Below are 13766 nucleotides of genomic sequence, written 5' to 3'. Positions count from 1 at the left end.
TTTATCACTTTTATAGATGATTGTTCTGACTATACATTTGTTTATTTAATGAAGAATAAAAGTGATGCATTTGATATGTTTAAAGTGTTTGTTAACGAAGTTGAAAATCAATTTAATACGAAAATCAAAAGATTTCGAAGTGATAGGGGAACTGAATATAATTCTAGTTTATTTAATGAATTTTATAAACAACATGGAATTATACATGAAACGACTGCACCATACTCCCCTGAAATGAATGGTAAAGCAGAAAGAAAGAATAGAACTCTTACTGAACTTGTCGTTGCTATTATGTTGAACTCTGGTGCCGCTGCCCATTGGTGGGGGGAAATTATTTTGACTGTTTGCTTTGTATTGAATAGAGTCCCCAAGTCTAAAGAAATGATCTCTCCATATGAGACATTAAAGAAAAGGCAACCAAACTTGTCTTATTTGAGAACTTGGGGATGTCTAGCATATGTCCGTATTCCGGATCCGAAGCGAGTTAAACTTGCTAGTAGAGCCTATGAATGTGTATTCATTGGTTATGCGACAAACAGTAAAGCATATAGGTTTTACGACCTGAATGCAAAAGTGGTCATAGAATCTGTTGACGCAGATTTCTATGAAAATAAATTTCCCTTCAAATCGAGAAATAGTGGGGGCACCGAACAGAGTAATATTCCTAAACAGAATCACATTCCTGTGATACCGAATATGGATAGCAATGATGAAGTAGAAACAGAACTCCGAAGGAGTAAACGAGTAAGAGTTGCTAAAGATTATGGGCCGGACTATGCGGCCTATACATTAGATGAAGATCCTACAAATCTTCAAGAAGCCTTGTCATCGATGGATGCTGATCTTTGGCAAGAAGCTATAAATGATGAGATGGATTCTCTTGAATCCAACAAGACATGGCACTTAGTAGACTTGCCACCAGGCTGCAAACCAATTGGTTGTAAATGGATTTTGAAAAAGAAACTAAAACCTGATGGTACTGTTGATAAATACAAGGCTCGCCTTGTAGCCAAGGGTTTTAGACAAAGAGAAAATATAGATTTCTTCGACACTTTTTCTCCTGTCACGAGAATTACATCCATTCGAGTACTTATTTCAATTGCTGCGATTTATAACTTAGAAGTACATCAAATGGATGTTAAAACCGCTTTTTTAAATGGTGACTTGGAAGAAGAAATCTATATGGAACAACCTGAAGGGTTTGTAGTACATGGCCAAGAAACTAAGGTCTGTAAATTAGAAAAATCTCTTTATGGTCTCAAGCAAGCACCGAAGCAATGGCATGAAAAGTTTGATAATTTAATGGTATCAAATGGGTTTAAACTTAACGAAAGTGACAAATGTATTTATTACAAGTCAGATAATAACATTTGCACTATGATATGTCTCTATGTGGACGACATGCTCATCTTTGGATCAAACCTTTCTGCCGTAAATGCTGTGAAATCACTGTTGTGCAACAACTTTGATATGAAAGACCTTGGTGAAGCGAGTGTGATTCTAGGAATCAAAATCACTCGTTCTGAAAAGGGGATTTCCTTAGACCAATCTCACTATGTGGAAAAGGTTCTAAAGAAATATGGATACTTCGACTGTAAAACTGCGAGTACTCCTAGTGACGCCAGTGTAAAATTATTTAAGAACACTGGTGATAGTATTAGACAGTCTGAGTATGCGAGCATCATTGGCAGTCTTAGATATGTCACTGATTGCACTAGACCCGACATTGCATATGCCGTGGGACAGCTTTGCCGGTTTACCAGTAGACCTGGTAATGAGCACTGGGAAGCTATAAATAGAGTCATGGGATATCTTAAAAAGACCATGAACCTCGGATTACATTATCTGAGATTTCCTGCTGTACTCGAAGGGTACAGTGATGCTGATTGGAACACATTATCAGATGATTCCAAAGCAACAAGTGGCTTCATTTTCAGTATAGCCGGAGGAGCTGTATCATGGAAGTCTAAGAAACAGACCATATTGGCACAGTCCACTATGGAGTCTGAGATGATAGCACTAGCAACTGCTAGTGAAGAAGCAAGCTGGTTGAGATGCTTGCTATCTGAGATTCCCCTATGGGAAAAGCCAATGCCAGCTGTGTTGATCCATTGTGATAGTACCGCGGCTATCGCAAAAATTGAGAACCGTTATTACAACGGTAAAAGACGTCAAATAAGACGAAAGCACAGCACCGTGAGAGACTTGCTCACTAAAGGGGCTGTTAGAGTGGATCATGTACGCACTGATGATAACTTAGCCGATCCTTTGACGAAAGGACTAGCTAGAGAGAAAGTCTACAATACATCTGTTAAGATGGGACTAATGCCTACTGTGAATTACTTATGATGGTAACCAAACCTAAAAGACTGGAGATCCCAAGAATTAGGTTTCAATGGGTAAACAACAAGTCATGAGTAATAGGGAATGAACATGCAAGTATAAGAAGCATGTATCCTGAAGTGAAAAAGGATGAGTTAATAAAACTCTTAATGAAATCTATACTCTGTATCAGAGGAGTACCACACTTCAGGGGTACTTTAGATAGACTCACCTATATGAATGTGGAACTGAGGCCGGTTCCTATGGAGTTTATGGGGCGAACTCCTAGAACGTTCATGAAACTGGGATATACGTGCAGGGCCAGAAAAGCACGGGCTGAGAAAACACCTTAGGAAAAGGTTATGTGCGGGTTTGAGAAAAATCTGAGATAGAGTTCAAGACAAGCGTCACTCTTGTTAAATCGGGCTCTTACTCGCTATGTAAAGGTTCAAGACAAGCGTCACCTTTGCTTATGCATAATCTTAAAGAAACGTTTATCGTTACTTCTGAAACAACTTTTTTAAATTCAAGTGGGGGATTGTTGGAACATTGTTGAACAAGTTAGCAACTTAGCTACTTGTATGATGAACTTGGCATAGATGTAAACACAAGTGAAAGAACTAAAGGTGTGAATTTGAAAAAGTTCACATTTAAGTCCCACATTGGATGGGTCACTACCTTTAGTAGTGTTTATATACCACAAAGTGGCAACCAAGGGTGTGCCCTTGGGGTACCCACTTTTGTAAGAAAGGGAGACCGCACACAATGTCGAATATCACACACGCGCGCCGCCGCCGCCGTCCGTCCGTCCGGCCGGCTCGGCTCGGCTCGGTTCGGGCCGGGCCGGGCTTGGGCTTGGGCTTGGGCTTGGTGATATCTTAATTTTTTAATACTCAGAAGTGATAAAATTAATTAATAATTAATTTTCACTAATTGTGACCGGTTCAACAAAAACGCACATGTTTTTTGTGCTTAATGTCAAGTCAAACGGAATTATTACCGTTATTAATTTGAACTCAGTCATAACTGAGATCCCTGAAATCGTGGCCACGTTTTTGATGTGCTGGCCCTGATTCTCTCCCACTTCTTGCTCCACATCAGTTGCATTCTTTCCCTATATATACACATCAGTTCTCACAATTAATTTCACGTTCAAAAACTGCAAACTGCAACTCTCTCTTCTCTCTCTCAATATTCTTACTTCAAATTATTTTTTCTTGTTGTTTCAGAGAAAGTGGTTTACCACTTCGAATTGATATTTGCATATCAATCTAGACTGGTTCGTAGTAACCATCGGAGGTGTTTTTCTGGCCGTTTTCTACAGTGCAGTAGTTAACGGTATTTCGCTTGAATTGGCTGTTTTATCCTGGGGACTTCACGGTTGATAGTCTACCTTGCACAATTTGGGTAGTGCCGTGAAACGTCTTAAAGAGAGCGTATCGAACCGCGACTCGGCCGATAAATTCACAGTTGCTATTATTTTCAAAACGATTTTCAAAACCGAAAACTAACATTGTTTTTGTTTATTTAGTGGATCGAAGAAGTAGATGACCGCAAAGCTACAATAAATTGTTTACATTTAATTCTGGTTCTCATATCTCATTATTTCTTTGTTCATCGCTTTCAGTTTTTCTTCCTTTGACCACCGAATGGTTACGTCGTCGAATACCCAATACGAGTCAAACACTCTGCTACTGTAATCAATGATAATATACTTCTTCCGCCACTTTTTATAAGACCTACTTTTATTAAAATGTCGGTCTTAATTATAAGGCAAATTCTCTCATTTCACATTTATTAAGAAAGTTATTGTATTTACTAAACTATCATTTACAATATATTAAATTTACATTGGGAATATGCAATCATCTTAAAAAGTAGACAATTAATGAGGGGTATTTTAGGAACAATAGCATTTAATATAGTTGAATTTGGTAACTTTTGCTTATATTTAAGGCCAAAAAAATTTGTTGACTTTTGCTTATAAATAAGACCGGAGGGAGTACTTCCTCCGTCCCATTTTAAATGACCTTTTTTTGACTTTCGTTTGTCCCAAAATAAATTACTTATACAATTCTCAAAACCATTTTTTCCAATTTTACCCTTTATGTGGGCCTATGTTTAAGTGTAGCATACTCAATCAATTTAATCATTACTACTAGTAATGAAAAAAATAAGGGCAGTTTAGTAATTGTACAACTCTCTCTTTTTTATTTATGCACTTTTCTTAAATTGTGTGAAATAGTCAAATAGGTCATTTAAAATGGGAAGGAGGAAGTATCTTATTTTGACCGTATTATTTTATAATTGGACTCAAGTGACTAATGAACTTTATCAAATAATATTAGTTTTATAATTTTTACTAATAGACAATTAAATATATTAGTGATTAAAATTGTGCATTGACATACGTGTAGTGGTCAAACTAGGTCTTACTCCCTCCGGCCTCAAGCAAAAGTTGTCTTTTTAGATTCATTGGAAAATTGATGTATTTAGTCTAAAATATAGACCAAATGCATCACTTTTTCAATGAATCCAAAAATGCTATTTTTGCTTACATATGAGGCCGGAAGGAGTATATATTTAGGGACAGATGGAATACTTATATATTTTTAATCAAATTTTACTTAGCTCACGATAAATTATTGGAGCTTTATTATTTTAAAAATTAGATGGTTAATATTAAGAAAAAAATACTTTCTTCGTTCTAAAATAACTATAAAAATATACTAAACATATAATTTATTTTGACCATATATATATTTTAATAAGTTATGCTAAACAGTTTCCCCGAGATACTTGTTAAATATACCAAAATAGAAAATAAAATATAAAAGTAATTAATGTTGGTAAGACAATTTTTTTACACTTTTAAGGTTTTTTTTTTCTTTCAATTTTACACTTTAAAGTATTGAATGCACAAATTTCAAGACAAAATTTTCTTTTTATTTAGTAAATCTATAAAATTTAGATATAAGAAAATCCAATGTATTTATACTATAATATAGACCAAATATATTAGATTCTCAATGAATCTAAAAAGTAGATCTGCTCTTATATTTACGACCGGATGGAGTAATTAATTAAGATCAGAGCAAGTATATAATACAAATAGTATAATATAACATCTTGTTCAATTTATTATATTGAGAGTTTCAAAATAAGAATAGTTCAATTTTTTTTCACTACTAGTATTTGGCCCACTGGACCGTCTAATATGATTCGGTGTTAGTTCTGGCATTAAGTGGTTCTAACCTCATTCCGATCGTAGTTGTGGGGGATTGAATCATGATCCTCGTTATCAAGTGCAACGTCAATTACAACTATAGTGAATTGGTAGTTGCAATGACATTTAACGTATTAGACTTTTGATGTAATAGTTCGGGTCCCCTCACCGGCACTGTCATCTCACGATCTTCTCTACTCCTTTCTCTAGTAGAATTTTTGCCTCAATTGGTAATAAGAATGAATTGAACATATACTTATCTAAGGGTACGTGGTTTGATTTTCACTGAAGACAAAAACTCTACCAAAAAAGAGAATAGAGAAAATCGTAAGGTAGAGCGTCGAAATTACCTAGTAAATATGTTGAAAAGGAAATCGGCTAATTTATAAATATGTCCCATTTACATACTTTGACCTTAGACTAGAACCTTCTCCAAAAATCTCACTCTCTCCAAATAATAATTCCAAAAATAAAATTTATTATTAATTAAACCGCGTTCTTGTACCAAATTTTCAAATATATCAACTATTCACACTTTTCCAAACCATAGACCAAAGACTAATATCATAAAACCTCATATAAAAAACTTCCACATTTTTTTCTTCATCAAACTATATTCCATTTCACATTAGATCAAAAAAAAAAAAAAAAATCCCATTTCATATGGATGAAATTGAAGTTCCACAATATTTCATATGTCCAATCTCTCTTCAAATAATGAAAGATCCTGTTACTGCTATAACAGGTATAACATATGATAGAGAAAGCATTGAACATTGGTTATTCAGAAACAAGAACACAACATGTCCTGTTACAAAACAACCTCTTCCATTAGATTCTGATTTAACACCAAATCATACACTTCGTCGTTTGATTCAATCTTGGTGTACACAAAATGCTTCATTTGGTATTGATAGAATTCCAACACCAAAACCACCACTTAACAAAACCCATGTTCAAAAACTTCTTAAAGAGATGACAGATTCAAGATTTCAGCTCAAGAGTTTAATGCAGTTGGAATTACTTGCTGCTGAGAATGAAAGAAATAGAAAGTGTTTGTTGGAAAACGGTGTGCCGAAATCGATGATTATGTTCTTAGTTGATTGTTATAAAAAAGGTGAAATTCTTGAAGGTATTGAAGAAGCTCTTAGTTTTTTACAATTTGTTAAGGTTCCAACTGAGGAAGTTAAGAATCTTTTATCTGAAAATGATCAAATATTAGATTCTTTAACATGGATTTTATCTTCAGAAGTAAAAAACTCTGTTGCAGTGAAATCTCATGCAGTTATAGTTCTTAAAAGATTCATAAACAAATGTGATTCCATTCTTTTAGAGAGACTAAAACCCGAGTTTTTCGAAAAGATTGTGAATGTTTTAAAACATGGAGTATTAACACAACAAGGTTTGTGTTCTGCTTTACATGTTTTACTATGTTGTTGTCCTTTGGGAAGAAACAGGTTAATGATGGTTGAAGTCGGCGTTGTTCACGAATTAATAGAGATCGAATTAACCGCGGCACACGAAAAGAGAATCACAGAACTAACATTTGGGATTTTGTTTCATTTGTGTTCTTGTGCTAATGGTAGATTTCAGTTTTTGAGTCATGAAGGTTCAATTGCAGTGTTAACTGAAAGAATCATGAAGGGTTCAATGACAGTGGATGATAGAGGTGTTTTTATACTTTCATTGATATCTAAATTTTCAGCTACAAAGAATGTTTTGGATGAGATGTTAAAAGTTGGAACTGTTAAAAAGCTTTTTGTTTTGTTACAAGGTGATCATGCTAAGTATTTGAAAGATAAAGTTATGCAAATGTTTAAGGCTCATTCTGAGGTTTGGAAGAATTCTCCTTGCTTTCCTCAAACTTCTTTCTATGCTAGCTAGATTTCGGATCCGGTTTCCTAGCGGTAATTATTTGCCGCAGTGTTTCGCAGTAGCTAATCTGAGCCGTTGATCATCAATAGAACAGTTAAAATTACATATCATCAAAATCAAGAAAAAATCAGTCTGTCCATTAATTCCAGATCGGACGATCCAGGTGAGTAACTGCAAGTTACTTCACCAAATCCATTTCCCTAGAATTCATAGCATAGGTGAAATTAATGGGATTTATTATGCAATAACATGTATCTTCATTACTTTAATTAACTTTTAAGATCTTTGAAGAAGTACTATTGAAAGTAGTTTTTGTATTGTATTTGTGTTACAAGTCACTCAAGTGTGATATATCTCTGGAAAAAAAAGTATATTTTAAGATAACAAAACAATCTTTCATTGTTTGATTTCCTTTATTCAATTTTTGGTTATTAAATTTGGATCAATTTGTTTGGCTTCACTAGGTTGAATCGGTTTCTAAATGCCTACAGCCTACATTATGTACTACATATAATTGTTACTGTCAGTCCCACGATGAGTCAGTTGATTGCGTCACGCATGCCAATGTATAACTTTGACGATTAATATTTTTAATTGTATAATAGTAAAAATTATAAAAATATGATATTTTGAAAATACTCATCGGGATAAATCCAACATCTTATATGCTAATATTTGTTTTTATTTATTAGTAAAAAAATAGGATCAAAACAAGATATGTGAATAGTACATATAGTCAAAATAACTCACTCATTTGGGACGGGGGAGTATATCAAGTAGTCCATCTTTGGTTGCTTTGTAAAATAATTATTATAACAAATTATGTTTGTGTCGGGTCATGAGGTATAGTTTGAGAAATCATATGCATTTAGCTTAAGATCAATCATACAAGTGAGTTGGATACTACATTTTTACTCAAAAGCTTAAGTCATTAGATTTATGAATCCTGTCAGTAGTGTATGCTCTCCCTCAAGCAGAAGTCTGTTTTTATCATTCAATCACTTGCAATGTCGTTGTCACTATTCAACGAGACTCGCCGCTTGACCATATTTATTATCATCAAAACTTTCGTTACAAAGATTTGGTCGAAACCTTCGTCAATATATCTACTATGATACTATTGTTGAGTTGTGAGGGGATAGCCCGTGAGATCATCCATATTGGACTTAAGAGCAACCATACAAAGTTGAACATCACATGTATACAGTACTATACCCAAAATCTTAAGACATTAATTTTATGAAAAGTATTCAACTTTAACTTTTCTAAGAAATGTAGGACTTAACTCACCTCTCAATTACCACAAAAGTCTGTAATGTTTAACTATAATATCAATATTATTAAACCAGACATATTCACTCTTGTACAAATTTGGGATCTTACGGTTGGGTTGCATGAGTTTTAAGTCATATGTTTGTCATGAGTAAAAAAAAATCTTAAGTTTGTCACATTGTCTATGGATAAAACAAGATAGAAAATATATGTTTGCAACATAGTAAATTAAATTTCAAATAAAGGGAAAACTTGGGAGAGGTTATCATGGTTGAATTTGTAAACTATGTACAATTTCTAATCCTAAATTGTAACATGAACAAATAATAATCTTTATCTTGAAGATTAAAGGTTTTAATTAACTGCAAATTATTACATTAGTTCTTTCATTTAGTTCAAATCCTTGAGTGTCTTTGTGTGTATGATGAGAGATTGCTATCTCTATTCCACACAAGACCTTGCACTCTTCCACATTGGCCCAACAAACGTAATATGATATATATGATCATATAATTAAGATTAACAATATATTCTAAAAATTTTGACATCTAATTCATCTAAATATTACATAATAAATCTGACAATAATTCATCCAAACTTCTAGTAGAAATTTCAAAATTGTTAAATCAGACATTACTACAGAGTTCGAACTTCAATTCCTCATATTAAATGTGTGAGTTTCGGTGCTTATCATTTCGACTCTACTACACATTATTACATTAATATAATCTAACATATCAAACATCTTTCATTGATTATGTTTGAAAAGTAATAACGGTCCTGCAATTAGAGGAATATAGCACGATGTGTTTGACTGGCGACCACAACAAATTCTTATCGATGGTTACTATTTTTCAAGAAGAGAACAGTCTAGAAGACTCTAATATTAAATGAGATTATAGGTGATGACCGTAGAAAAATGAAGCCTTGTATTATCTTCAAGTTGGACTTTTTAAAAAGGTTTTCGATTCATTCAAAAAAAAAAAAAAGAATTAAGTGGCTAAACTATCTATATAGAAAAATTAAATAAATCGATACAGAACAAACTAATGCAATTCAAACAACTACCTTTTCAAAAAATACAAGTCAAACTAAAACAAACAGGGAAGAAAACAAGACAATACAAACGGATTAGGATTGCCTGCTGTAACTGTTCACGCAGTTACACGCAGTAAGAAATCTCAGCCGTCTAAAAGCAATCGGACGACTATGATTGATTAGAGTAATTTAAACACAGTTTAATCTCAGCCGCTTATATTGATCGGACGGTTGGAAATGAGTACTGCGTCAACGCAGTAACAGCATTTAATCCATTTCCAATACAAACCAAGATAACCACAAAAAAGGAAAACAAGCGACAAAGGAAAAAAAATAAAAAATCTAAATGAGGACATATAATCCCTACGTCTCATACTACGTCTCATATTATAAGAAAAAAATATTAGTTTTTCTTATCCCAAATTATAAACAAAAATAATTTATTTTTATCATTTTCAAGATTTACTTTTACTTGTTCTCGTGAAATTTAATCAAAAATGCATTTAATTTACTCTCTTTTATTTTCCCCGTAATCAATAAAAATTCTTTTTACATCTTCCAATTAAACTTATTTCAAGAAAAACACAAACAGTCATACTTCAAATTATCATATTCAACTTTTCTTAATAAGTGTGAAAACTTTTTTTTTTTTGCTTATAATATGAGACGGAGGGAGTATATTGGTTATGATAAACAATGTCCCGAGACACTTTTAATAAGATGACTTTTTACACTTTTAATTTAATTCACAAATTTCAAGACAAAATTTTCATATTAATATGCTTAACTAGTACCTTGTTTAACATTTTTCTGTATAGAAATATAGGAAGATCTGAACAAAGAGTATATCTTTTTTAGCCTCTTAAAAATTTTCTCACGCATCTTTGTGAAATTATAAAAATAGCGAACATATTTCACACCCTTATTGCAAACTACAAAATTATTTTGACTTTGAACTCGTCACGCTCCCCAAATAGAAGTGTTTTTTACATAGTACAAGTTCGCTCATAGTTCTGTGCATTATAATGACCCATCATCCTCCGCCTCATTTTATTAGTATCTAAAAAAAATCAAAACTAATACCAACAAAAACAAAAAATCAAAACTTCTCCAAAAACCTAAAACGCAAAACTCTCATCAAATTCATTGTTTTCTTCACATTTGTGGTTGAAATCCCTTCACAATTGAAAATTATAGTCAAACAAACAAGAGGTTAGTGCACATTTACTCATATTTACATAATTTTTTTTTAGTTTTTATTTATTTTCTGAAATTGGTTTTGTTCGCGCTTTATGTTTTTTTTTTACGCTATTCGCGCTTTATGTTATGAACCCTATTATGTTGCGTTCAGACGCTAAAACGTGAATGTTGTTGATGTTGTGATTACTGATTACTTTTTGCTAATTATGACTTTTTTATAAATATTTCTTGATCCTGTGTTTTTTATAGTGTAGCTGCGTCATAAATAAAATTTTAATCACAATAGAGGGAAAAAAATGGATTGTCTCCCGTGGGCCAAAAACTGGAGAAAATAATGTTGATAAATCTCAACTCTTCATTTCTTTCAGTGAGAAATCAATGGTTAGGATTAATACAAAGAGCATAACATATTTTGTCTCTTCTCCCTAGGCTTCCATCTTCTTCAAAACTTCAACAACCATTTTTCAGTTCTTCAATCACCATCATAATCACCCCCAAAAATCACAATTGCAGAGACAAACATAAATTTAATAGAGAATAAGAGAGGTTATGAAACTTGTAAAAATTGAGTTTTTATTAATTGAATGAAAATTCTGCACAAGTATGTTTTCAAAAATTGGGTTTTTCATTAACCGTTTGTAAAAATTTAACATAAAATGTTTATGGAATTTGTAACAAAATTCAGAGAAGAAAATTACATTTTGATTTTAAAGATTCGTATGTAGCAGAATGCAATAACAGAAATAAAAAAATTTGGGTGGTTTGGGTGTTGTTGAAGAAAGGTCAGGAAAGAGAAGAGAAGTGGACCCACATTAGACTTTGTGTTTTAATCATGGCCATTGATTTTAAATTAAAAGAAATAGAGGGATGAGATTGCACATTAATTCCTCTAGTTTTTTATCCACGGGAGAGAATCCACTCCCGAGCAAGAGGATGATGAGATGCAAGAAGCCCAACCTGAGATGCAGTTAAGTGACTCCAAACAACACAAGAGGGGGTGAATTGTGTACTCAAAAAACTAATTAAAAATAAGCACTTAAAATATTTTAACCAAATAAAAATAACTTGCAGCGAGAAATAAAAGAGATGAAAGGGTAAGATGAAAAACACAAAGAAATTATCCTGGTTCGGCAAAAAACAAAGGGTTTACTCCAGTCCTCAAGGACAACACCTTGAGATTTCAGTAAACCAAGCTTTTATAACAGGATAAGCTAATAACCTTTACAACTGAGAACTCTCAACACAAACAATGGGATATCACCTCCCTTATGCAAGAGTTTCTAAACCAAGAGATATCACCTCTCTTAAAAACCTTGGGAGATCGCACCCAACACAAGTAGAATAAATTGAGTTACAATATATTACACCATATGTGTAGATAAAACAAATTGAAGCATAAGTACAACAAGTAAACTATGTAGTATAAAAAAGAGTTCTCAAGAAAATATATTAGCAAGTTTGAAAATAATGAGTATTGTTTTTTAATAGTATTTTGATGCAAAATTTCGTTCTTTGAAGAGCTACCATAGCACCTATATGTATAGGACAAAAGAGAATAATGTGCCTTAGAAATAAAATAGCCGTTGAAACTTAACAATGGAAACTTAGTGAAAGGCTTTGATTAAAATAGCCGTTGCTCACTCATATATGATGGAAACAAAATGAATGGCTTTTTGAGCAAACCTTAATTAGGTAATGTATTATCTTTCTTATTTCAAATGAAATATACGCATGAAACAAGTCCAACCATGCTAATTAAAATCATTTTGTATGTCAGAAAAAATTATGCAATTTCCAAATTAAATTATGATATTTCATGCAAAAATATTTTCATGCAAAATCATATTTAAATAAAAATTATTGTGACTGTGTGATATATTTTGATGAAAGCTATTTATACTACTCACATAAGGATTCTAAAAATACATGGATTATAATCCAATAAGTCTATAATCAAATTCTTGAAAACTTGATTATCTTTTTTGCTTTTTGCATCATTGTCATTCTTAGACTTCTTTTATCAATCATCAAAATAAAAATATTCCTGTCAATCCATATATTCACAGTTTAGCTTGAGCCTGATGTGTGTCCTGAAAGTCCCTATGATAAGTTTGTAGTGTCTCTTTACGGGGCCATATTTCCCGACTTCTATATGATGGGGATATACATTACAAATGTCTATTTATTTTTGTGCAGGATCATCAAGTTCTTACATGTGTCAGCAACAACAAAAAATGAACTTGTTGAATACTCAATAACTTCAGTGGTTTGATGAAGCCGTCGAGCACCAAGGACTGACAGGCGCTTATCCACCACCGGTTTCACATTTATTGATTTGCCCCTATTGTTTGATTTTGCAAAGAGGTGATATGAGGAGACAAGTAGTTTCCATCTAGTGATGGCAATTTGACTCACACCCTATGAGTACCCGCAAAAAATATACACATGTATAGTGGGTTAGGATAAAAACCTGCACTATAGATATGAGCATGGTACAAATGATTACCTGTAAAATTAACCGAGTATGAGTGCGGGTACTTTAATACCCACCCTACACCCACATATATATATATATATATATATATATATATATATATATATATATATATATATATATATATATATATATATATATATATATATATATATATATATATATATATATTTTAATTTTAACTAAAGTTTTAAATATTAAAATAAATTAACTTTATTTATATCAATTAATTTATATATAATGACAATATAAAACCACCTCACACTATCATCTAATAAGAAACTTTAAAAAATAAATCTAATTCTCTAGTTTCACTTTATCATTTTCATCTGTGTCGTA

General features: G+C 32.5%; 1 protein-coding gene across 1 annotated transcript; it reads left to right on the top strand.

The window, feature by feature from the left end:
- The first annotated feature begins 6100 nt into the window (after positions 1-6100).
- LOC123903009 (E3 ubiquitin-protein ligase PUB24-like) lies at positions 6101-7839 on the top strand. The gene has a single exon (XM_045952860.1). The coding sequence runs from the start codon at positions 6212-6214 to the stop codon at positions 7430-7432; it is 1221 nt and encodes a 406-aa protein (XP_045808816.1). The 5' UTR covers positions 6101-6211; the 3' UTR covers positions 7433-7839.
- The last annotated feature ends 5927 nt before the right edge of the window (positions 7840-13766 follow it).

Source organism: Trifolium pratense, linkage group LG1 (assembly GCF_020283565.1).
Source record: "Trifolium pratense cultivar HEN17-A07 linkage group LG1, ARS_RC_1.1, whole genome shotgun sequence".
In the NCBI taxonomy this organism is placed as follows: Eukaryota; Viridiplantae; Streptophyta; class Magnoliopsida; order Fabales; family Fabaceae; genus Trifolium; species Trifolium pratense.
This window is presented reverse-complemented; position numbering and strand designations above follow the sequence as displayed.

Excerpts from the sequence above, each read along its gene's own strand:
- LOC123903009 (XM_045952860.1), top strand. The coding sequence starts at position 6,212 with ATGGATGAAATTGAAGTTCCACAATATTTCATATGTCCAATCTCTCTT.